Consider the following 27,624-nt stretch of genomic DNA (forward strand, 5'->3'; position numbering starts at 1 on the left):
TTGTGAGAATCTACTAAATCCACTGGTACCTTGTTTACCATGTAACAATAAGAAATATACTGAAAACCTGGATTAATCTTTTTAGTCACATAGCACTACTATTATTCTGAACACTACTGTACTTCGATTACCATCTGATTGTAAGTGGAGGAATGTCGGTTCTTATCTACACAGTGAGAGTTTAATCCACATGGACCAGGTTCCCACATCTGAAAGTGTCTTTATTTCAGGTTTTACAGTGTATTGCTCCATTTTGCAATAGTGCAAAATAATACTTCAAGTCTCACATAAATAAAAATTATATTTTCACCCATGTTGAACACAAACTGGAAAAAAACAAATCTCATCACACTGAAATTGCACAAATGTATTTTAAGATAACGAGCATTTTTGTATGCTATTTACAGTCTAATCCAAATAACCGAGGAACAGGTCTTATGTTTTTTTTTGCAGCTTTCGCTTGAAATCTGACTTGCAAATAATAACACACACATCCATAAGGACTGTCACAGCCCTGATTCTACAGGCTTCTCTCCAAATGCTAAAAGAAAAGTAAACTTTTTAATACATAAACTGAATGCAAAACAACAAAAATCCTTCCAAAACAAGGAAAAAGGGCAATTCTCAGAAGTTTGGAATGGTACTTCGCTACACATGAACTGAACTCAACCTGGGTATTGAGAACTGAGTCACAAAAGGCTCAAACCAAACTTTGACGTCAGACGCGCCAAAACTTTGTGGAGTTCTCGAGTCATCCACTGCGGATTCTAGAACCAGTATGTTTGTGGTTAATTACAGCTTTCATGTCTCTCGAGAAACTTTGTTGTGGTAGACTTGGATGTATTTTTTTTTTTTTTTTTACGATGAGGTAACTTTATGAGAGCCACACTTTGTGGAGTGTCAGTGAGCAAATGTTTTTCAGCTGCAATATCATGTACAGTATAAGGGTTCATAGTGAAGTCACCCCACTGTGAACCTGCCCCAGGTTAAGTCACCCCAGTCCAGGTGAAGTCACCCCACTCTAGTAACAATATTTCAATTCTGATATGTTCATGAACTAATTAATTATACATACCAGTGGCATAATACACTGTTCTTAAGTTTTGTATGCAAGAAGATTTTTTTTTAAGGTCAGGAATGTAATTGTCAGGTAAAAGCCCCATTGATGGGAGAAGCAGGGCGCACTGATCAGTTCTATACATCACATGGCAGGTCCCTAACTTGAAACTAGTCTTCTTAATTATTTAAGAAAATAAGCATAGATAGCTGGAATGGGGGTGACTTCATCTGGGGCAAGTTCGCAGTGGGTGACTTCACTCGCTACCCAGTATAACACAATGCAGAGTTTTTATTAGCTGGTCAACAGGTTGGAAAGCAAATAATGTGGTTGTACAAACAGCAGGCCGTAAGGAAGAGCGTCATGTGTCCATGCTTGTGGCAGTGACGAAATGAACATGCAGCATATCACAAAGTCGACAGCACTCAAACGCCTCTCAACGTTCAACATTTTTCCTTTTACGATATGCATCTCACAAGAATAAATATATATTTTTACCACTCTTAAATTACACATAGGTCTGATCTTTTTTTTCCTTAAAGCACCCTTTAAAACATAATAGAATTTACATTTTTAATAAATACATATAACATAGAATTCTCTGTTAGAGTCAGACTCTACAGTTCTCAGGGGTCTCACTTCTGCTGTTGCAATCCATGCTGGTTTTGGGGTGGGGTGGGGTGTATAGACTATAACATTGCCTGTTACTGCCACCTAGTGTGGCATAGCAGCACTACAACATTTTACCTCCTGGGGAGTCTCTGCCGGTGTGTAAACATGCATGGTAGAACCATTCAAAAGCTACATTTCCAAAAGTTCAATAAATCGAGTTTTCTCTTTTATACATTATTGCAAATAAATCCTGACATGGTGGCGGGAGGGGGAGGGGCTTATAAAGGACAATATCAAAACAAAATGTTACATGTAATAAATAAATGCCGACCAACAATCACGAAACTGTGTGTCAAACACAATAGTGGAGGAGCAGAATTGGGATCTTGAGGAAGTTTTGCGCATTTTCATCTAAGCGATTAATCGTCTTTGCAATCTCGGAAAGAGTGCGAGCTGGTAGCTGTATGGTTGGGCGGCACAGTCGGGGTTTTGAGACATCCAGACTCAACGCGGTGCAATGCAGAATTAATGGCAGGGGCAGCCACTAATGAAAAAAACCTGTTCAACGCTTAAGCGGTTAAAACGAGACTATGACTTTCCAGAAAGGTGTTTACATCAATTAATATACAATTTTCTGACCGTTTTTGAGAGTTATCACGAGTGACCATGTTAGTATATTCAGAGACAAAACTACAACAGTTGTGTATTTACAGTGTTACATGAAGCGTAACTCAATCAATTCATTTTTGTTTTAAATGAACCATTAGATTGCTGCTCATGTGTTTTAATACAATGAAAACTGAAGACTTACTAATGGAAAATGACATTAACTACAGGGTTATGCGTGTTACTAATGTTCTACACTTGGTCAATCATACCAGGGTACCAATATTTCTACCTGGGCACCGTTAAACCTCATTGGATGCCTCCCTTCCATCCATTTACCAGTGCACTCGCTTCCTTTTTCCTTCACGTGTCGGTGTCTCTCCATCTCAAACAGAGCAGTTGCGTCTTTTCCCAGATCCAGTCTGGGCTGTAGCAGCAGAGGCTGAGGTCAGCCAAGTGGTGACCCCGTGTCAAAGGCTGGTAGAGGAAACTGAAAGGGTCGGCGAGGATGGCGGTGGAAAATTCAGGAGCTCCAGCACGGCCACGCCCACGCTGCTCCGTCGCGTGAACATGCAGGAAGCCGCCACCCATTTGTTGCTGCGTGGGTTGTACTTTTCAATGGAGTTAAGACTGGAGCTTCCGTCGTTTCCACCCACCGCGTATAACCAACCATCCATAGCTACAAGGTCATGAGTGCTCCTGGAAGGAGGAAAATGTAAATATAAATACCTCAAATGTACATAAATAAGTCACACAAATGCCATCGTACAAAAGACGCAGAACTTAAGGCCAAAATATGGCCATCAGGTATTGCGAAGACTTTGCGTCCGTCCGTCTGTGCTCAGCATAAGTCCAGTCCTATTACTGCCAGGGTCTTCAAATTCACAGAGAACATACTTGGGACACAGTCCTTGGACAGGATCAAAGATGGCTAACCTTGACCTTTTAAGAGGTCAAAAGGTCACATTCCGTTTCCTATTTTATGCTCACACAGCCGAGGGTATTTTAGCATTGTTATATTTTGCCATTTAAGTCATAAACAGGATTTTTATTATCACCACTATAATTTTGTGACACGGTTTAATCAAATAAATGATTCACAGTCTCATACCATCAATATGCACAAAATTAGCCTTTTCTGGAAACAATGTAGGATTTTGACCACACTGCTACACTACATATGCTAGTGTTGGTATCAAGGAGCATAAGAAGCATGGTAGACCTTTAAATCTGACTAAAATTAGACCAAAAAAAAAAAAAAAAAAAAAAAGAGGTTAAATTGAAAGATCCAGCTGGAAAGAATACTGGATAAAATCTGGACAATTTTCACGAGTTTTTCTGAATATCTGCTGGACAGGTAAAACAGCACTCACACAAGTCTGCTGCATCAGTTGTCAATCTTAATATTAGTTACAGCTGCAACATTTTATTTGCTTTACCAAAATAAATCAATAAATCAATGATGAGGTTTTTAATCGCAGCTTTATCAGGTGCATTTTCCCAGCGTTGTAAGTCAAAAACTCCCAACTTCCCAGTTTCCATGAAATGCAGCGTGAACTTTGAACATTGCACATGTGCTTTCTTTTTCCACCACATCATCTGCCACATCCATTGAAGCAAAGTTACTATATTTGCTATAAGATATCACCAAAAGAAATACTTCACCAGCAATAAAATTAGCAGTACAGCATATATTTTTTTCAATTTTGCTTACAATCCAAAGAGAGTCAGGAGCTTGCACGGTAGTTGCATGTAGCCACACCTCTATGTATTCCATTTCATATAATGCCGAAATACATCCTTGTCATTTGATTGGTGGTTTGTACGACACGTGATATTGATCATTCGTCCCATTTGCCTTTTTGTTCCATTTACTGTGCAATTTTGGTTCTATACGTTTTGTACCACTGCACGTCGTGACCACTGTGCACTCACACTAGCAGCGATGGTACTAAGCTTAAAAACAAACATGGCGGAATTTGTTTTGGTGACAGATGATGAGTTGAATGAGCTTATGGACGGTGCTCATTCTTCTAACACAAAACAAACAAATGCAGTACGCCGTAATTCTTCTGGAGGCATTTGCAGTATTCGCTGGGACGTCTGTAGCTGAAGTACAGGCACTGTAAGATGAAGAGCTCAACAAATTTCTGTCGCGATTTCTTGCTGGACTGAGAAAAGCAGACAGCAGTCTGTACGCCATGCACAGCATCAGCTATGGACTACATCATCAGGATTGTTTTTGAACTATTTGGCTGCTTTTGCAAATTGAGAAATATTTAGGATTGTACTGGACTGCGATTTAAAGTTCATTATGGACTGTTTGGAACCTCTTGACGCCAAAGGACCAGTGACGCACACCAAAATGTAAGTCCCTTTTCTCTTGTTTATAAATTAATAAAATATCAAATGACAAGGATCTATTTTAGGCAAAAAATAATGAATGGTTTTCATTTGTGCAATGGAAAGAATATTTCATTTGGTGAAAGATTCTTACCATTGCACTCATAAACATTCATATTTGTAAAATAACACACCTTTGAAATGTTGCCAGTAAAAAATGCTTAGAAACTGAAAATGTCTTTGGAAAAAGTGGCAGCTTGACAAATTGGAGTGTGTACAGTGCACGTCCTCCTTATTCCACCATGATTCAAGAGCCAAGACAGGTCACTGGTCTTTGCTGTGCAATGTTTTGGACCGTGTAAGAGGAGTCTCCTGACAACTGGATAAGAAAAGAACTCAAAGCCACACAGCTGATTAACACTATGGTTTATTTATGTGGCTGCAGCGTCAACTGTTGTCAGGTTTCCCTGCTTCTGTACCCACATGCAACCATGTGCATGTGACTAGAAACCTGAGGAATGAGTGAATATGTTAATGCGCTGACAAATCCAAGACTGCCCTGTGGCTGATCTTCAGCCAGCACAATGTTACCTGTGTGTCTGCACGCAGACAGTACCTGATTATCAATTTAAAATGGTTTAGTGCACGAAAACTGAAGAACAATGAGGCTGTTGTGGAAAATAAGTCGACTGATGTTAACAAAGTAAGGAAGACACCCAAAAGATCCAAATCCCAAGCTTTGAATGGAAAAGCTTTTTGACAGATCAAACTCAGTGTGGGAGCGCTGTCCCTTCCACAAGCCGTGCATGCAGCACATTTTATTATTTTTCAATTTAAAGGATTGGCACATGCAAAGTTACATCTGGGTTATAAACGCTATACCTCTTAAATGCAGCCCAGCTTTCCCAAAACTTTGTTCTATGATTGTTGTGTTACAATCTGAACAACATGACTACAAATGTTAGAAAAACAGAGAAAAAGTATTGGATGAAATCTCTCCTGTCAGATTTGGGAGGGTGCGCTGGCGCTCTGAGTAACCACATCAACCCCACTGGAGGACTGCTGTGGGTCCCAGTTGGCAATCAACCAGGCAGAAAACTGGTCTATTCCTAACACCCCAAAAGTAACCATCTATGTACTTAGCGATGGATCTAAGAATGGCCCCGAGCTGCTAGCCGAAGATGTGGTAAAATACGGGAAAGGTCTTGACTCAACAAAGACTGATTGATGAATGTTGCTGCATGAAGAATGCAAAGGTTGCCAGTGTTTAAAATAAAATTGTGTATAAAACAATGACTAAGGAGTCAGTATTTAGCTTTCCAGGTTGCCTTAAATGCAAGGAAATTCCTATAGACTTTTAAAATTTTCTAGATAGTCACGCCCAATGATCCCCTTAGTAGGGTTGTGCCAAAGACACACCAAACCATGTCACGACTCGCCCTCCTTCAAGTGAAATTAGATCCGCCCCTACTGCTGCAGCCAGGTGATACATGGACCTCCCTTGGCTTTTACAAGTTGCTAGTGTCCTCAGCACTTGAGGCACCTGCATGTTGGATCATGCACAGAGAAAAGCACCAAATGACCAAAATGTTGTAGCTGGCATTCTCTCACATGCAAGTACTACACCCCATCCAAGTCTCCTTAATTAACCGCTCCTATCGTACAAAGTCATTCCAGTGTTACTCTCTGAGCGCACTAGTACAAAGTCATTGGTTCAGGTCACTGGATAACATCAAAGTCTCACAGCGATACAGAATGATAGCCCTGTCACACCTTGATGATTTAGCCTGCATATGCCGACGTATGAAAAATATGCCGAATACGCTGGCGTACATCTAATAAGTTAAGAGCACTTTGAAGCATGCTGGTATACAAAGTAGTATGGCGAGTTTGTTGACAGATTTTGGGCATGCACAATATTTTCGACGCATGCCAGCGTATGACTCATACATCCCGCATACAGGAGATTAAGTTGTAGGTAAATTATACGATTGTTGACACACATTTCTTGTAAGTCGAAATACGTCCACTGATGCTGTCCATTGATTTGCTGAAAGCTGCAGTCCTCATGCGAACAGTTCAGACTGTTTCAGATATTAAAACCATTCACACACTGAGTAAATATAAAGTCTTAACCTGTTACGTCATTTCAGTCGGATTCATCATCACAGAGTGATGAAAACTTATACATATTGTGGAAAACGTCATCTGAAAATACATTTCCTTGTTGTGGCCAAAGAAACGTAGTGTTTTTAAAGAAGTCCCTGCTCCTGGTGCATTTCTCAGCCTGAACCAAGAATGCTGGCACTGTGTGTCACTACAATACAATTAACTTATTTTAAAAGTTGAAAAAGTCAGAGCGTCTCTCATTCACATCAGTCTCACAGCCATCAGTCAACTCTTCAACATTCTACTCACGATGAAAATAAATCCCATGATCCACCAAGACAAAATAAAATAAAATAAAAATGTTAAATCACTCTGTTTGGCCTCCGTGTGGAGGGGCGAGACTGAGCGACAGCGTCCGCGCGCTGGATGATGTGCATATCAACATCTACATGCTCCACCTACCAAACAAAAGAGTTCTGCTGGTGGTGGAAACCCAAGCCAAGCCACACTTAACCGTTCCAACCCGCACCATACCGACCCGGACCGCTCAGTGGAAATGGTGCTGTCGACATACGCCGGCTAAATCCTCATGGTGCGACAGCTGCATAACATTCAATGAAGCCAGGGTATTTGCCAAATTTTTCCATAAGTCGGCGCATGCTGGCTAAATCGTCAAGGTGTGACATGCCTATAAAGCCCCAATCCTGATGACTTGGACCTTCATTCTCCTAATACAGGTATCGTCATCTCTCAAAACACCTCTATCCAAGAACCCCATGACTCCATAACCTCTTACCACGTCCTTCTTGCTCTCAAAATCAAGGTCCCAGAGACACGAATGCTGCTGCCAAGAACAAGTAAATCATTTATTTTCTGTGCCATATCTACATTTAAGATGTGTCTGTTTTTATTCGACCAGGAATTGGCTCTGCTTTGCATTGTTAAATAAATTCAGATCCAGGCTAACCTGCGGATGTTCATGGGGGCCACTCCTTCCCATGTGTTGGTCTTGGGGTTGAACCTCTCCACAGAGTTCAGACAGCTGGTGCCGTCATTGCCCCCTGCCACATACAGCATGCCATCGAGCACAGCCACCCCAGCGCTGCTGCGCCGACTCAGCATGTTGGCGATGGCGGTCCACGTGTTACTCTGTTCAGATGGTCAGAACGCCAAAGGTCACGTTACACAGATTCATCCATAAGGTATGCCTTCCATGTGCCTCTGATGATGAATTTGACAGTGTGGATTTACCTGAGGGTCATATTTCTCACGGTTGCGAGATGAGAAGAGCTGTCATAACCCGCCAACTGCGTTACAAGCTGCCATCTTCAGGGAAACAGAGTAAATGTTAGGACTGTAAATATTAGCAGTGGAATACCCACTCGACTTCAGAGAGTAAGAGACAGTCCCTACCCAGAGTGGCTACTCGGACATATCTCCGGCGTGTGCTCATTGCAGCAATTGAGGTCCACGTACTTGTCAGAGGATCGTAACGTTCTGCACTGCGATGAGGAGAAAGACATTTGTCCTCCTCAGCATAATAACACAGTTATTGCAGTCATCAGATGAAACTGGCTAACAGCGTCAGCACATACAGAAATTATATAACAGTGGACGTTCAGTGATCTTCAGAAATGTCAGTCTGTGTGTGTGTGCGCGTGTGTGCATATACCTATTGAGGCAGGAAGCACCATCATACCCTCCTGCAGCATACAGCAGCCATGAAGGACCGCCACGCCCAAACAGCTCCGCCGTGTTCCCATGGAACCTCAGGCTGCCAAGAATTGGTGATGGGTCGTAGGATTCCACGGTTGCCAGGTCTGACGTGCCATCATACCTGAGAAGAAGACAACCGACTTAGAAGAGCATAACAATAGAAAATGTGGAAGTGTGTTGCTCTGATGTAAAAAATACATTCCAATACAAAAAGCAAAGGTTTTTTTTTCTCCTTTGTTTAAATTTATGCTTGGATTAACTACTTTGGGTCAAAAGGCACGCCCAAGATCTCATCACTCACCCGCCGACAGCATAGAGTCGGTTCCCGATGGCCGCCACACCCACTCGCGCCCGCCGAGTGGACATGGATGCCACCATGTGCCAGCGATCCGTCCTGGTGTCGTAGGCCTCACAGTCCCCATGGATGGCAAACAGGCTGCCACCGCCTGGCACAAACATACACAACATGTCAACAAAACACACCACAAGCAGAAACACTAACAAAACGTATGAGGCTTGTGCTATTTTATGATGTTGCTTTGGAGAATTTTCAAATGGTGCAGCTTTAAGGGCAGTTTAATTTGTTAAAACCAATTAAAGTCCAAACTAGGCTCGTTATGAGAGTCAACAATGACTGGTACCACAGACTCCCTGATTAGTCGGCCAATTGAGATTTTTTTAAAAATAGTTATCAAAATCAGAGATACTGTACTCACTTATGACACAGATCAACCAGGAACCAGCAACCAGCACCACCTTCACCTGAGGGCCTTGAATAAATATTTGCTCTGAATAACATCAATAACATCATTTCCACGTAGTTACTTTTGTTAATGCCACATTTTCAATTTATAGTTCTATACTTATTAGTATTTTTAAATTAAAGTGAATGTGGCATTTCTCTGCTTTGACCTTATTATCGTATTTTCGGGCATATAAATCACCTCAGAATATAAATATAAATTTTTCTGTATTACCTGCTGTTTGAGATTTTTGTGCATTGTTGTGTGCTTCTTATTAACTGGCATTTAATCTTTTAGTTTAGTTTAGTTTAGTGAAGTTTGCGGATGACACAGCAGTAGTGGGACGCATCAAGGATGATGATGAGTCCATATACAGAGAGGAGGTGGAACATCTGGTGCAGCGATAATAATCTCTGCATCAGTGTGAAGAAAACCAAGGAAATGGTAGTGGATTTTAGGAGGAACAAGGGCCCTCCTTCTCCCTTGTATATTGGAGGAGCAGCTGTGGAAGTGGTCTCCAGCTTTAGGTACCTGGGTGTGGACATATCTAGTGATCTCACCTGGGGTGCCAATATCTCCCGTTTGGTCAGGAAAACCATCAACGCCTCTATTTCCTTAGGAAGATGCAGAGAGCTGGACTTGGGAGCTCCATTCTGAGGAGCTTCTATCACTGTGCAGTGGAGAGCATCCTCTGCACCTGTATTACTGTGTGGCACGGCAGTTGTACAGCTATTGAGAGGGGGGCTCTGCAGAGGGTGGTAAAGGCTGCACAGAGGATTGTAGGGGGCAGCCTTCCCACCACCTCGGATCTCTACTTATCACGGTGCAGGGGAAGGGCTCTCCGCATTCTGAGGGACTCTTTCCATCCCGCACACAGTCTGTTTCAGCTCCTTCCCTCAGGCAGGCGGTTCAGGAGCATTCAGAGTAGAACTACTAGGCTCAGAAACAGCTTCTTCCCTGAGGCTGTAAGGCTGCTGAATTTGAGCTGTGCTCCATAAGAATTTACATCATCATATACAGATTGCACTAACCACTTTAATTGTTCATATGCAAAACTTTCTGTGTGCAATATTGGTTTTATTAATTCCCAGTGCAATATCATAGTTACGCATCTATATTTGGTATTAATGTTGTAATACTGGTTACTATTTGATTCCTTTTAATAGGTTATATGTAATTATTAATTTATTTTTAAATAACTGGGACCTGAGTACAATTTCGTACCGCTAACATGGAAATGTGAGTTGGTTATGACACATAACGTTTCTTGAACCTTGAACCTTTTATTATTTGATTTCTTTTGTTTTGTGCTTTTGATTCTTGATTAAAGTCCAATATAAACCATCATTACAAATATTAATAATGATAATAAAGGTGCTTTGCCCTCTTCAGGTCGGTGGAGTGTCCTTGCCTCAAGTGAAGGAGTTAAGTATCTCGGGGTCTTGGTTTCACCGAGTGAGGGACGGATGGAGCGTGAGATCGATGAGCGGATCGGTGCAGCATCTGCAGTGATGCGGTCGCTGTATCGGACCGTCGTGGTGAAGAGAGAGCTGAGTAGGGGGGCAAAGCTCTCAATTTACCGATCGATCTAGGTTCCGATCCTCACCTATGGTCATGAGATTGGCTCATGACCGAAAGAACAAGATCGCGAGTACAAGCAGTCCGAGATGAGTTCTCCTCCGCAGAGTGGCTGGGCGCTCCCTTAGAGATAGGGTGAGGAGCTCGGTCACTCGGGAGGAGCTCGGAGTCGAGCCGCTGCTCCTCCACGTCGAAAGGAGTCGGTTGAGGTGGCTCGGGCATCTTTTCCGGATGCCCCCTGGACGCCTCGCTGGAGAGGTGTTCCGGGCACTGCCCACCTGGGAGGAGGCCCCGGGGAAGACCCAGGAAAGTGCTGGAGGGACTACATCTCTCGGCTGCTTGGGAACGCCTTGGGGTTCCCCCCGGAGGATCGGGAGTCTGGGCGGCTTTGCTTGAGCTGCTGCCCCCGCAGCCCAACTCCGGATAAGTGGAAGAAAATGGATGGATGGATAATAAATGTGACTTTTTTTGTATACAAGTGCACTGGAGTATAACTCACAGGACCCCCCAAAACTAGTTAAAACAACAAACAAAAAAAACTTGTACTCCGGAAAAATACAGTAATTTATTGTCTGTCGACTGATGCTAACAGAGTACTCAGACTCGTCAACTAACGATTTTCACAAGTCATCCCAAACCTCGTCTAAACTCAGTCCTGATTAAGAGAGTAGCGTGCCAGTTTAAAGTCTGGGTTATCAAAAAAAGAAAAAATAATTTTTCATTTGATACTCATAGCTGTTTGAAGCTGCAGCAAAGAAACTAATACAAAGGAAAGAAATACCACAATGACACCACATCTTGATCTCAGTGTCATGAGAATATTTCAAGCTGTAGTGTTGTTGTACTCAAAACCCGTCTTGGTTAAGAGATGGGTCTCAACTTCTCTTTTGTCTTGAATCAAGTAAATTTTTACTTGGTCGTGTCTCTGTCAGACAGATTACTCAAGATTTTATTTCAAGACCTTAACAGTGAGAAATGTCACAAAATCCCCTGTGCATGGTCTGATTTCTTTAACTCTTAATGTGACTGGGTATAAAACTCCCCACTTCAAAAGCAGCCAAAATCCTTTTTGTTACTGGACGGTAAAACCTGGAACACCAGTGCTGAATAAATACATTGTACTGATTTCAGCTCTTCGTCTGTGTTCGAGTGTGATGGTTTCTTTCACTTTAATTATTTATTTATTTGGTGAATTTGTTACGCAGTCTCACTTATTTGGTTTCTCCGTGTCTTCGTCTGGGTCATGACTTGCAGTGGGGCAGATGTGTAAAATATCACAATGATTTGCACAGACATAATTTAAAAAATAATGTAGATTTCATGTCAAGCTCTTAAAAAATGAATTAAAAAACTGAATTCTGCTTGGAATGGATTCAGTATGTAAGAAAATGACACTTTGTATGTCATACAGATATAAATGAAGTGGTACGATGTTTTTACAAATGCACACATTAGTGCTGGACGACTAGTCATTATTCAACTAGTCGAGTACCATTAGTCATCGACTAGTCAGTGACTAAATTTGACATTGATGAATTAAGGCAATTTTGAATTTTCACGGGTGGAAACTCAAATGTGACATATATGTGTGTGTGTGTGTGTTTAATCAAATAACGTCTGTGCAAAATTTGATGTCTTGGCCATAAACGGCACACTTGTTTCACGTATCTGCTCAGCTATTGGTGTCGTCTAAGTGGTCTTTACCACAACAATTCGTTATGAATTTGTTATTTTCATTCTGCAGAAACTTTTTTTTAAACCCATCTACACTCAACAAAAATAAACGCAACACTTTTGGTTTTGCTCCCATTTTGTATGAGATGAACTCAAAGATCTAAAACTTTTTCCACATATACAATATCACCATTTCCCTCAAATATTATTCACAAACCAGTCTAAATCTGTGATAGTGAGCACTTCTCCTTTGCTGAGATAATCCATCCCACCTCACAGGTGTGCCATATCAAGATGCTGATTAGACACCATGATTAGCGCACAGGTGTGCCTTAGACTGTCCACAATAAAAGGCCACTCTGAAAGGTGCAGTTTTGTTTTATTGGGGGGGATACCAGTCAGTATCTGGTGTGACCACCATTTGCCTCATGCAGTGCAACACATCTCCTTCGCATAGAGTTGAACAGGTTGTCAATTGTGGCCTGTGGAATGTTGGTCCACTCCTCTTCAATGGCTGTGCGAAGTTGCTGGATATTGGCAGGACTGGTACACGCTGTCGTATACGCCGGTCCAGAGCATCCCAAACATGCTCAATGGGTGACATGTCCGGGAGTATGCCGGCCATGCAAGAACTGGGACATTTTCAGCTTCCAAGAATTGTGTACAGATCCTTGCAACATGGGGCCGTGCATTATCCTGCTGCAACATGAGGTGATGTTCTTGGATGTATGGCACAACAATGGGCCTCAGGATCTCGTCACGGTATCTCTGTGTATTCAAAATGCCATCAATAAAATGCACCTGTGTTCTTCGTCCATAACAGACGCCTGCCCATACCATAACCCCACCGCCAACCATGGGCCACTCGATCCACAACACTGACATCAGAAAACCGCTCACCCACACGACGCCACACACGCTGTCTGCCATCTGCCCTGAACAGTGTGAACCGGGATTCATCAGTGAAGAGAACACCTCTCCAACGTGCCAAACGCCAGCAAATGTGAGCATTTGCCCACTCAAGTCGGTTATGACGACGACCTGGAGTCAGGTCGAGACCCCGGTGAGGATGACAAGCATGCAGATGAGCTTCCCTGAGACGGTTTCTAACAGTTTGTGCAGAAATTCTTTGGTTACGCAAACTGATTGTTTCAGCAGCTGTCCGAGTGGCTGGTCTCAGACGATCTTGGAGGTGAACATGCTGGATGTGGAGGTCCTGGGCTGGTGTGGTTACACGTGTATGTGGTTGTGAGGCTGGTGGATGTACTGCCAAATTCTCTGAAACGCCTTTGTAGACGGCTTATGGTAGAGAAATGAACATTCAATATACGAGCAACAGCTCTGGTTGACATTCCTGCTGTCAGCATGCCAATTGCACGCTCCCTCAAATCTTGCGACATCTGTGGCATTGTGCTGTGTGATAAAACTGCACCTTTCAGAGTGGCCTTTTATTGTGGGCAGTCTAAGGCACACCTGTGCACTAATCATGATGTCTAATCAGCATCTTGATATGGCACACCTGTGAGGTGGGATGGATTATCTCAGCAAAGGAGAAGTGCTCACTATCACAGATTTAGACTGGTTTGTGAACAATATTTGAGGGAAATGGTGATATTGTGTATGTGGAAAAAGTTTTAGATCTTTGAGTTCATCTCATACAAAATGGGAGCAAAACCAAAAGTGTTGCGTTTATATTTTTGTTGAGTGTATTATGCACATGTACTCCTGGACAGCAGTGATCAGGTTTTAAAAAGAATTTAAAAACACACATACCCAACATTTCTCCCAAAGTCAGGAAACCCATAAAACTCCATATCATGGATCTACACAAGGGCTGAGACTAATTTTTTTATTTTTTTGTGGAAAACATTTGTAATTTCCCTCCTATGCAAACTCATATCTACTGTAATAGATGACATAAATCCATCAACATGCAGGAACCAGTGAATCTGTGACACACGTCCTCAGTAAATAAACAGATTGTCACTGATGCTAATAAATCTTTTGTAAACCCACTAGTGATCATTTCAGCACTCTGAAAGCCAGCTGGATGTTTTTACTAAGTGTACCCTAGCGGGTACCTTCAGGTGCACACTGACCAACGGCGAAGAGCACAGGGCTGGCGCCCTCACAGCGTCGCGGGCGCGTCCGGCTGTTGCTAAGCACGCCCCTTTGCTCCGGCATCAGGTGGTACTTGAGAGCCTCAATCAGCAGGTCCTTGCACTCCGAGTGGTGACGCACCAGCAGCTCCGTGTCCACGTTGCTCATCAAGAAGTCTCGCCTCAGCAGTGGCAGCCGCACACACTTCATCAGCTAATGGGAGGCAGACGGGGTAATTAATGGGCAACTTATCGAGGTTCGGTGGAAGGAAATCAGATATAAATACGATAATAAAGTAAATAAAGAAATAAATGGTGCCACGAAGTACTTGCGAGTGGCATGCAGGAAGTCGTACCCATGGGACATGTTGCCTGCGTCCGTCAATATCATGCTTCACCCAGTTCAACACGGCTCGGGTAAAACCTCCTCTTCAGACGGAACGTTGAGATTGTCGCTGGAGATTAAATCCAGCACCTGGACGCAGAGAACGGGGCAGATGGGCAGAGACATTTCACATAATCAGCTCCCAGAATAAATGTATGCAGTTCAAAACGTCACTGACTGGAACTCTACATTTTCAGTGAATGACCTTTAAGAATAACATTCAAACTTTGATTCCGTGTATTTGCATGATACGAAAAAAGATGATAATGATTAGTGTACTACAGTAAATGGACTGCATTTATATACCGCTTTTCCATCTGTATCAAATGCTCAAAGCGCTTTACTATGATGTCTCATATTCACCCATTCACACACCGATGCCAGGGTGCTGCCATGCAAGGTGCTCACTACACACCTGGAGCAACCGGGGATTAAGGACCTTGCCCAAGGGTCCTTAGTGATTTTCCAGTCAGGCTGGGATTTGAATAGAGGATCCTCTGGTCTGAAACCCAATGCTTTTCCACTAGACCATCATCTCACCACAGTATTTCCAACATATTTCTGTGATTTTTTTTTTAATTCAATTTTGTTAAATTTGTAAATAGTGGTTTCATTGTAGAGCACGTAGCTCAATGGGATAGACGTTGGGATGCCAAGATGTAGATCTGGGTTTGATTCCCAGTCCCACTACCCGTGTCCTTGGACAAGACACTTCACTTTCATGTCCCAGTCCACCCAGCTGTATATGGGTACTGGCCTCAAATGGGGAAGTAACTTACACTGGACTGGTGTCCTAACTGGGGGAGTGGCTTTGGAAACCAGGGATAAGCACCAGCACCAACGGGGTTTGGGGCCTATATAGGATATAGGCAAAGGTGGAAAACGCCTGCTTCAGAAAGTAAAAGTTCAACCACATATTTGTTCCAGCTTCCTAATCATCCAGCTGATTGTAATTAGTTCAACTCTTCAGGCAGGTGGATGAGCTCATTACTGAGACCACCTGTTTTAGGTGCACAGAAAGAAGCAACACATGGCTGGACTTCTACTTTCTGAAGTCTGAGTTTTCCACCTCTGGATATAGGGTTCCTGGGGAGAACAAATCACTGATTCTCACAGGATTTGAGAGTTATATAATACTCCAATATACGTGGTAGGAAATTAGAAGGTGGGCTTTGTTGATAGTTTAATCCTGATCAGTCAATTGTTGACCTGCATTCTGACTTGTAGATCACCGACCACTGATCCCGATTGCAGAACTTTTATCTTGATCCTAGAGGTGAATTTCTGAACCTTGACACTTTTTTGCAGTTTGTGTGCGTATCTGTCTTGCTTTAATTGTTATGGCAGAATATCAATCCTGATTATAGGATCAAATGAATCAGAATCAAAGATAAAAGATCAAAATCAAGGTTCCCTTTTGAAATGGGGCTGGACCAAAATTTAATCAACTCTCCTTGTGGGTAGCTCAACTCACTTCAAGTTATTTATACAGCGCCAAATCCCAACACAAGTCACCCCAAGGTGCTACACAGAGGCAATGCTGAAACCTTACACACATCACAGGCAAGCACATTGGCAACAGTAGCAAGTAAAAACTCCTGTCTTAATTACAGGAAAAAACCTGAAGTAGACCAGACTTAGTAAGGTGACCATTTGATTTGGCCAAACTAGCTAAAACAAAAGCACAACAAAGAATTGCCAAACATGCAGCAACAGAAATGTTGCAGCGAAGCAACCGTATCTACTACTATAACCAACAGGTTGATCGCGATCATGTGCCAAGGTTCTTGAAATTTGGCAATACCTCCCCTGGGGGGGCACTTACCATTAATGTTGATACAACAGAATTAATGCAGGTACAAAAAGATTTCGCCAAGAGCGCTACTACATAAGAGTGTCTGAAATGATGGCTGAAAAGACAATCAAGATGGTCAAGAGCAGAATCACCGTAAAAATGGGCTACAACGATGAGTGAGTGATTTTACTTTCACCCCAACCCGATACGTCTTCATCTCACCCTGCAAGATGCCCCCATGTCCCACAAGCAAGTTCAGGAGTTCAAATAGACTTCACACATCCCTTTGCACACAAATGATGTGATGCAACATGTGTTGTCTCTCCATTTCCATCACTGCAGACAAGAAATCAAATTCTGTAGTTTCTTCTGCTCCTCCCCATAGACCTGGGTTTGATTCCTAATCACACAGTCTGTGGCCTTAGAAAAGCCTCTCATCTGCATTGTTTCAGTCCACCCCACTGCAAATGTGAACCAGCCTAGACTGGTGAAGTACATGTGTCAGACTGGCTCCTGTCCCAGGGGGAGTCATGGAGTCTCGTCTGCTTCACGTGACTAAATAAATGATAAGCACCAGCGGGCCAATTTTTGACTCAAGGTTGTCCTTTCCAGCAGCCTTAACTGAAATCTGTTCATGTGCATTTGAGATATCAGGCTGTCTGATACACAAACAGCAATGAAACAGAAACTACAAGGTAGATGCAAATCCCGTATAAAAATAAGCCAGGAATAGAACATTAGCTGTAGGTGGTCTTCATGCTCGGTAGGAGATACTACATTAGGGAAAGTCAGGGACCACCCGACATAAGTGGGGTCATTTTGTTACATTTATGAAGGAAACAATCAGAATACCTTTGACAATCATAAGAGAGATAAGAAGATCATCAGTGAAATCACCTGCTGTGTAAACATGCAGCTTTTTTTTTTTTTTTAAACTCACTAATTTGCATGTGTCATGACACTGAAACCAGTACTCTCTCTGGGTGTGTGTGTGTGTGTGTGTGTGGTAGGGCAGTGCTGGCAATCTGAGAGTGGCTGGCTGGCACTGATCCCAGATCAACCCAAAGCTGGGTTGGGGGGAGCTGGAGAGCCGTCTTTGCTGTCCAAATCAGCAGCCTCCCAAGAAACAGCCTGCACTAATCCACACTCGCACGTGGAAATTACTGCTGCTACTGCTGCTGCTGCCTTTCCTGCAGCATCCACTCCACCATGGCACATATTTTAAACATTTAAGACAAATGTTTGTCTTGGATTTATTAAACTTGTTACCCTCACTGAAGCACGCAGCAGAATAGCAAATCTGAGCAGTTTTTCTTTGCAAGGATGCAGGATATCCACAATCCTGTTTGTCACACTTTGACACTTTCCCCAAAGAACTTGAGAAGAAAAACAATATGGGGCATACTTCACAGTTATGCGAGTGCAAATCCTTTAAAGCTGCTTGCACATAAATCCGGATCTGGTGCAGATTTCTGAGAGGCAAGAGCAGCTGCACACAGTACGGGTCAGTGAACCCGAGGATGACCAGAAACAAAAAGGCCCGTTTGAAATCTGCCTTTATGATGCTAAAACTCTGTGTTTTAACAGGACTGTGCCCATTCAGTCCTGAGGGTTTCGCAGGCTACACAGAGTCAGAAGAAAGCTGGTCTCTCATGGAGCACAACTTCTTCAGAGCCTGAAAGTGATGCTGGCAGCTGTTTGTTATCGCTTCTGACAGACGCTGTAATTCAAGTTCAACAGGCCTTTTTCCTTCAAACACAAAGCCTTAAAAATAGGAGTTCATGAGAAATAATGTAATTTTTTTGTATTTTTTAGGTATTAAAAAAAGGCCACCACAGACTGAACACATTAGTCCTTGTGCACGTTAAATATTGAGTTTCCAAATCAACCCCATTAAAAATTCCAAAGGGATTGTTGTCAGTAGGAATCCGATATGATTTCTATCAAAAAACTGGAACAACTTTTTCCCTATAAGAATCTTAAAGGAACTCCCTAAAAAAAAAAAAAAAAAAATTACAGTTTGAAGACCTATTTTCTATACAATTCCAAAAGCCCCCCCCCCAGTACAAATCCTATAATCTCATAGCATTTCTCATAGGACTTTGTGATAAGGGATTTAAAAAAAAAAAAAAAAAATCTAAAATAAGCACTTCCACTGACCTTGACTTCCTGGGTTCCCAATCACAGTGTTCTTGAAGTCACGCATACCTAGTCTGATAAGAACTTGATGTATACACAGCAGAGGTCATATCACACAAGCAATTTGTGTCTGAGAAAACATTTCAGTGAACTCTGACCCCAAATCAATAGGGTTGTTGGACTTGGCCGACCTAACTCATGTAAGTTTGATACGACTCAGATGTTTACAACCTCATAGCAACGTTGACCTTTGATCTGTTGACATTTGAGAAATGATAAACTGGTCTAATAAATATATGCTGAAAATGTCTGGGACATGTCAAACGTCTGTAGGGCAGCTCTGGCGATCTTATGGGTAAAATGAAAAAAAAAAAAATAGTTATATGATTAAGATGGGATGCTTCTGTAATTGTTAAAGTAGAAACTTTCCCACATACTTAATGCAGAATTAAAGCAGACTTAGGTGGAGAATTTGCATTTTAATGTTTTATTCATAAGACCCGTTTAACTGTAGTATTGATTTATGACCTTTAACAGCATCAGACTGCAAAAAAAGATCAAAAGATGTTTCATTCACACCAAGGGAAGCAAAAAAAAAAAAAAAAAAAAATGATGGCTGTTGCAACTCTAACAGTTCTTATGAAAACAAAAAAACGTTTCTGCCAGTTTACACTGTTGATGTCTCTTGAAAACAGACTATGCATGACATGGTGAATGTCTGTTGACCCTTGTCCCCCAAGGTCATCTTAATGTCTTAATTAATGTAGCTTTTTTCCCCCTCCATCAAAAATAATTTGAATATACGCCATTGACTAGTCAATATTATAAACGACTGTATATTTTAACACCATATAAAGTAGAGTTAAGGAGTAATGAGATCCACTAGTCGACTTCATCACCGAATAATCTTGAGATAATTAAACAAACAAAAGGACCCAAACTATGCATCATATATGGTGCATCTGGACAGTATTCACAGCGCTTCATTTTTTCCACATGTTATTATGTTACAGCCTTATTATTATTATTATTATTCCAAAGGATGAAATTCATTTTACCCTCAAATCCTACACACAATACCCATAATGACAATGTCAATTTTTTTTTTGACCAGAGCCTAGACCTGATCTGACTGAACACCAAACTGCCAAAGATAGGTGCACCAAGCTTGTGGCATCATATTCAAGAAGACTTGAGGCTGCAATTGCTGCCAAAGGTGCATCAACAAAGTACTGAGCAAAGGGTGTGGAATACTTATGTGCATGTGATTTCTTAGTTTTTATTTTAATAAATTAGCAATAAATAAATAATGTGTCATGCTGTCACTATGGGGTGTTGTGAGTAAAATTCTGAGGAACATTGTGAATACTTTCCAAATGCACTGTAACACAGAGGGGGGAAAAAAAGGAAATCCCCCCCCCCCCCCCCCACCCATATACTTTCAAAATGTGCTCCCAATCAGGTAGAAAATAAAAATTCTTCAACCTTTACCCCAATGGCCTTGACCATTACCAGCATTCACTCTCAACCTTCATCCATATACCGGTGTCACAGACTGAACGCCCCCCTCCTTAAAAATCAGACCCCCCTGCCTTCACTGCGTATGCGTCATTCCGGAGCGTCAGCAATGACTCACATTTGTCCTCTGTGTCATAAACAAACCGCAACACGTCCACTTTCTACTGCAACGTTGCATTTTCACTTTGTTTGTGTGTAACTGATGATGATGATTAGCGTGTGCCTCGTTAACAAACATGTTTATTTTTCCTATCACCTCATTAAATCAAATAAAACCTTATAGCAGACCTAAAAAAAAAAAAAAAAAAACATCAAAAGCCACCACCGTACCGTTTTGAGCGGCAGCAGCATGAACTCTTCGGTCTTCGACACCTCCACAAAGTGCCTGCAGAACATACTTGTGTGCCGACTTGAGCAGGTCGCTGCAGGAGTGAGTGTCGGCGAAACCCCGGATGCCCCAGACAGTTGGACGGGTCCAGCTGGCTGAGGAGAAACTACAGCAGGCGTCCCGCACCCCCGTTGAGCTGGAGCAGGCTGGCAGCCGGGAGCAAAGTCTAGGAAGAAACCGCCCAAGTCAAAAGGGGGGTCTTTGTGTGAGACGTACTGTAACTACAGACCTCGTTGATCATCTTGGCAGCCTCACTGTCTTTTACAGTAATAAAGTGATATTTCTCTTATAAATGTGTAAAGACAAAGCTATAACCAAAGCCACACCTGCACGTTGCCTTCTCCCACCACGATCTCCGCCGTGTAGGCGTACTGGACCAGCTGCTCCAAAGCCTGGGGGTCAATGTCATGAAGGGTCACGTGGGTCTGCCGACTCTCTGACATCTCATCTGTGTGACCGCGCAGAAGAGGAGAACTTAGTTTTTTGGTTCCTATACATTACACTCAGTTTGCTCCGGCAGTTTACCCGTCTGCCGCTGTCATCACACACACACACACACACACCACACACACACACCACACACACACACACACACACACAGCACACACACACACACACACACACACACACACACACACACACACACACACACACCACACACACACACACACACACACACACACACAGCGCTGATGCAGCAGTCAAAACTGTGTGTGTGTTTTTTTTCCATGTGTTTTCTAAGTTGTCTGCCTGTTTGAAGGTTTTCAAATTCCTGAAATGATAAACACGAGCATTCCTGTAAAAGTTGGTGTCAGGAGGTTCTACATCAACACTCCAAGGAGTCAGTAGAAAGTATACAACCTCAAATCCGAACAATCAGAAATAAAAAAACACTGCACTGATTCTTACATTCATTTTGACTTGAGGGAAGCCACCAAGACACCCACAACAGCTCTAAAAGAGTTTTACAGGCTTCTGTGGATGGGAATGGTGCAACCTTTGCCTGTTGGATCCCCAAACACAGCTTCAGGATGGGGCAGAATAGAGAAGGACTATAAAACAGGAAAACAGATCAAATCCAGGCTTGAGTTTCCCATGTGTCTTCTGGCAAACTTCAACTGAAATTTTGTATTATTTGTTAAGAACTACAGACAAAACTTTACACCATTCCCATTTATTCAACCCACAACCAAGAAGAGTGTAATTTTCAATTTATTTTCATTATATAGCACCAAATCACAACAGAGTTGCCTCAAGGTGCTTCACACAGGTAAGGTCTAACCTTACTAACCCCCAGAGCAACAGTGGTAAGGAAAAAACTCCTTCTGAGGAAGAAACCTCAAGCAGACCAGACTCAAAGGGGTGACCCTCTGCTTGGGCCATGATACAGACATAAATACAGAAGAAACAATTCACAGAAACAATTCACGGACGAATATACAAGAATTGCTGTTGGTGCACAGGACAGGGGGATCGTCAACACAAATACAATTCCTGTAGTGTAACTACTCAGAGGTGTCACACTTAAAAAAAAGTGTCTAAAACAAGGTAAAAACACTAAATCTGAGGTAAATTATTTTGCTGCATAGACAGATAATTTCACTTGACAAGATGCCTTGAATTAAGATTATTGCATCTAGACATAAGCATTTCAGATTTAGTGTTTTACCTTGTTTGCAGTGCAGGGTGTCTTGGTGGCTTCCCTCACTAGTTCTTTCAGCATGGTCAGTCAGTTTGTGACAACTGCCTACTGACACAGATCTACTGTTTGCATTTCTTAATGACTGACATAAATTAAGTCCAAGACAGTGATTTGAAAATTTTCACATGTTCATCCATAACCTGGCTGTAATATGATGATTTAATCCCTATATTCAGAATTAATCGACCCGCTCACAACTTTTTTGTAATGCCAAAGAACTTTACATCATTCCTGCATTTTAAAGGCTGCACAGCAGGTCCAACAGGATCTGCATGTTGAGAATGGACTGTGGTGGCATGAACCTGGGAAGCTTCTGCTCTGGATACAAGTGTACGAATCGCTATTAACAAATGAACAAAACATGAAATCTCTGCTGTCTTCCATTTGAAACAGAAGTCAAAGTAAATGTTGGGATCACTGCTTTCTTTCCCCCATTTTTCCATATCATACCAACATGGATGGATGAGAGGGTTATTTCAAAACAGGCTACATAGCGTCTGATATTGAAATCAGATGAAATGAACCCGAGCATGTGGCTCACCATTAGATGTGGGGAGGCGCAGGTGGCCACCTGTGCCCCACATATGACGAGGAGGAAACCAAGCAGGAATGATGATGAGAGAATGCCGTGGTGGTCAAAGATGCGCAACACAACACGCGCTTTCCACCACAAGCAGAGTGCACACAGAAATGCGACGGGTCGGACGACATTAAACTTACTGGTAAACATTTGCGTGGAAGTACGGGCTGCACGAGGCCAGCACCACTTTGTGCGCCTTGATTTCTTTGTTGGAAACATGGAGGCACGATGTCACAGAAGCAAGCCCCGCTGGCCGCATCCGGTTCATGGACATGAAGGAGTCATGGTAGTGGCGCTTGGGTTGTGCGAGATGCTGTGTCCGTCGCGGTTGAGCAGCTGCATACCCCCCTCCATCATGGTGCCAAATGTGGCGGTGGCGGGCTCTTGCCTGGGCCGCACTCTGGATAACTGCTGCACACATAATACATTAGAGTGGATACCTTCACCAAAAGAAAATCTGTCAAACCTGGATCTTGATCTGACACACTTGTTATTCATCTTTTAAATGAACACATTTGTAGTAGCTCTCACATCTGACCAAGTTTGGTGCAGTTTCGTGCCAGGTTGCAAATGATCACAACTCAGTGGATTTCCTCTATAGCAGCTCTTGCCTGGAAACATTCAGCAACAAGTCCTCCTGAAGGCGCCACCCCACTCAGTAAAATTTAGGAAAAGTAGTTTTTTTTTTTTTTTTTTTTAGCTCAGGCTGCCTTGGCACCTCCCACTTTCAGTTCAAGATGACCCATGTCAAGCGTGGAGCAACTCAAAGACACTCGGACGTGAACTTGGTGTACTCCATCCTCAACTCGACACCTCACGCATAATGCTATAGTTCTCAAGTCAGGTCTTTGTCTTGAGACCAACTTTCACTTTCTTCATCCAGTCTCAGAATTGAAAGCAATTCTATTACATACTGATTAGTATTGAACTAGAATTTCATTCATTCATTCATTCTCTACCACTTATACAGGTCTGGGTCACGGTGGCAGCAGACCAAGCAGCTCACTCCACATTTCCCTATCCTCACCCAAGCCTGTAACTCTTCCCAGGGGATCTCGAGGTGTTCCGAAGCCAGATGGGAAATATAATTCCTCCAGCATGCCCCGGGTCTTCCCTGGGGCCTCCTCTCAGTTGGACGTGCCTGGAAGGCCTCTCTAGGGAGATGACCAGGGAGCATCATCACCAGATGCCCAAACCACGTCAGCTGGCTCCTTTTAATGTGAAGAAGCAGCAGCTCTACTCAGAGTCCCTCCTGCATAATCGAGCTTCTTACCGTGTCCTGAAGTGTAAACCCAGATACCCAATGGAGGAATCTCATTTCTGCCGCTTGTATCTATGACCTTATTCTTTCGGTCATTACCCACACTCATGACCATAGGTGATGATAGGAGCATAAAGCAACTAGATTAAGTATACACCATTAAAACTTACAATTATAATGATTATTATTATTATTGTTAGTATTATATGTACAAATGTAGGCACACTCCTGTCTCAGAGACTTTTACATGTTCAGTTTTTATGTTGTTTTTTTTGTTTACCTTTGACCTCATGCAATGTTCAAGTTGATCCCAACTGAGCTGCTGAGCCTCTCCTCCAGACAGAAATTTCACTTTTGAATTTTAACAGGGGTGATGTTCAGTCTATTTAAATTCATGGTCTGGAAAACAGACTTGTTTTTAAGGTCTTAATCTTGACTCAGTCTCACCCAATCCAAAATCTCAAATTCTGGGTCTCGACTCAGACTTGATATAGGTGGTCTAGTCCCATCCCTACCTTGGGATAAGGTAGGGACGTTTGCATGCTCAATGTTGAAATTGGATGCCAAGTTGTGTCAATCCTGCACTGAGCCACCCAGAGACGACGTGGCTAGGAAAATTTCAAAATTGTTCAAACCTGGCACAAGTTTTCCTGAGGTATGCTGATCGATGCCGAGCCCCACAGCAACGGGATAGAAATGAGCCGCGCAGAGGCGCTGCTCGGGAAAACTCGGCACAAAACTCAGCCAGATGTGAGAGCTCATTTACTGACAAAAACCATAATAACATAAAAGTCTATCCCCCATTGCTGAACTGGAAAATCACAGTTGGATCCTAATCAAGATCACAGCTAACACTTTCAGATGTTTCCTCTTACAACACCCAACATTTCCACCAAGTTCAACATTTCCAAGTATTTCCATCACCTTTCTGCTCAAAGACAGACTGAAGGAAAGCTATAACCTCTATGATGAAGACAATCAAATGATAATCTGTCATCAGAAAGAAGTTCCACCTGAGAGACTTCAGTCTGTCTGTAGACACATGAGCTCTATGACAGGTGTCAGAAGAAATCTTTGTAGCCGCTGTTGTTACAGTAACCATCCTGACAGCTGCCTCAAGAGCTTCAACACAATTACCTCAACAATATCCAGTAGGGTTACCATCCTCATTATTTGACATTCACTGTCAAGACTGCTAAACATCTCATTACGACAACAAACGGCCAAAAGATGACAATCTTACTTAAAATAGGGTCGCATCACTGTTCTCCATTTGTCTAATTGAGCGCTTTGGTCATCTAATTGCAATGTGTCTTGACAGGCGAGTGCAATTGAATCAGAATTAGCTGTTACCTCCCCCACCTCAACACAGCTGCAGCCTCCAGTAGGCGGGGTCGGAGGGGAGGCGGATGCACCCAGAGTTAGCGTTTTCCTTTGTACTCTTATCCAGCCTGTTCTCAGATGGAGAGCATACTAAGAATGTTGCATAATCATGGTACTGCAACATTTCAGGAGATCGCATGGAAGCAGACCAGAACCAAATAAGAATGGTCTCTAGTGTAAAACAGATGAAGGGGAACTAATACCTTGCACTAACATATACTGAATGGAAACACATGGGTTTAGTAGTCATTGTGCTGGTGAGGTGTCAAGAGCTGTACCCTACGCCTACCTCTTGTCCAGTTTATGCAGAGACTATAGGTTACAGACCTCATGTGACCTTCAACAGCATAAGAAAATGAATCAATAACCCAAAATAGATCCCCTGCCCAAGATAGCATCTCAAGGGGCTTCCAGCTTCCTACCCAAGATGGATGTTATTTCCATCGCAACATCCAACAGCGTCCTTAATTGACCATCAGGACTCTGCGATTAGCAACATGACTTCGCTTGACAAGCAACTTGGTTTATTTTATTTGTAGCCATTTTGCTTGTTAAAAGATGCTAATGTGGCTCAAAAGAGAGGTTTAATGGCCATCATCTGTATCTATCTGAAGCCAAAATTTGAGAGCTGCAGTTTTATGCAGCTATTTCTGGATATTTACTTACTCCATTAAGCTTATGTCAGTGGACATTTCATGTTATCAGTTCAGACAAAGTTGAGTCTCATATCTCTATAGTCAATATTGGCGTCAATGGAGTATTATGTAAAAAGTAAAGTAATTCCTGTAGAGGCCCATTAGGCCAGTGCGCATCCCCACATACAGTAGCATAATGTAATAGTTGAGAGTCTACAAATCCCCTTGTACAGAATGGTAGTCCATTGCAGGTTACTTCCCAAGGGATGTTAAAGTCCAAGCCCTGGGTAGTGGATCAAGTAGGAAGTTGTCTGTTGGGATGAAATACAGTGGGACCCCTATGTCATGAACATGAAGGCCTAACAGGAACCCTGGACAGGAGACAGCTAACACGGCGCTGGTGAAACAAGAAGTACTCAACTGTGGATCAGGTGGTGGAGGTGATGGTTTGTCACCCAGTGGTTGTGAAAGTGGATGAAGGGTGCAGCAGGTTCTCACACCCCAACTGTCTGCGATTTAACAGCCATTGGACCAGGCTAAGGATCTGTCAAGGGCCATGTGTTTGTCTGTGTGCAACAACATTCCCACGTAAGCAAACTCACGCAACGGCATCCCTGCATCGACCCTGACCAGATAAATATCTTGCCCGGTAGTAGACCAAGAGTCGATTTTCCTCACCACCAAGGGATTGCCACCATGATTTCTCTATCCGAGGCTGGTACCCATTTACATCTGGGTGGACTGGGACGGTGCGTCTTGTAGAACACAAACAGCCTGAAGTACACACCTGAAATCCAACTCCAGCCTACAGGATGGCAGTCCAACTCCTATCCCAAAGACCACCTGCACCTCCTGTAACATATGTAGTGTCATCGTAACATAATGTCTTCTGTTCTGAAGAAGCTTCTTCACAAATACTGGGTATTGTCCTGCTGGGGATCATCTCAAATGTCAGTGCAGCTGCTCAGCGAGCAGCTCTGGATGTCCCACTTTCCACAAAACAATGAACCGCGCGCGCGCGCGCGCACACACACACACACACACACACAAGGCCATATGTAAAACAATGTGCACACCGTCACCTGGATACAAAGAAAGTTGCAGCAGCAATAAAAATACAATTGCAACAGTCCAAACTAAGAGTGTGAAAGGCCAGCAGTTTTTTTTTCTGCTCATCCCAGGATTCCTGTTCAAATCCACACAAAAGGCTCAGTGACACCATCCTGCATCTGTCCTGGAAAGAAACATGACACGGCTACTCACATATAAAACAGTCTTGTGTGATGCGAGCAAACCTCCCT

General features: G+C 42.8%; 1 protein-coding gene across 1 annotated transcript; it reads right to left on the reverse strand.

Moving 5' to 3' along the window:
- Positions 1 to 200: 200 nt before the first annotated feature.
- klhl17 (kelch-like family member 17) lies at positions 201 to 27,287 on the reverse strand. Its single transcript, XM_034173283.1, is given in 22 exon segments — positions 201 to 2,974; positions 7,695 to 7,876; positions 7,979 to 7,998; positions 8,001 to 8,040; positions 8,043 to 8,053; positions 8,141 to 8,229; positions 8,400 to 8,445; positions 8,448 to 8,495; positions 8,498 to 8,518; positions 8,521 to 8,564; positions 8,745 to 8,889; positions 14,538 to 14,751; positions 14,894 to 14,953; positions 14,956 to 15,012; positions 20,705 to 20,758; positions 20,760 to 20,831; positions 20,833 to 20,928; positions 21,089 to 21,210; positions 23,185 to 23,194; positions 23,196 to 23,344; positions 23,347 to 23,452; positions 27,111 to 27,287. Coding segments are annotated over 21 exon segments (1,764 nt in total). The 5' UTR covers positions 23,402 to 23,452; positions 27,111 to 27,287; the 3' UTR covers positions 201 to 2,745.
- Between the last annotated feature and the right edge of the window lie 337 nt (positions 27,288 to 27,624).

Source organism: Thalassophryne amazonica, chromosome 6 (genome assembly GCF_902500255.1).
Source record: "Thalassophryne amazonica chromosome 6, fThaAma1.1, whole genome shotgun sequence".
Lineage (NCBI taxonomy): Eukaryota > Metazoa > Chordata > Actinopteri > Batrachoidiformes > Batrachoididae > Thalassophryne > Thalassophryne amazonica.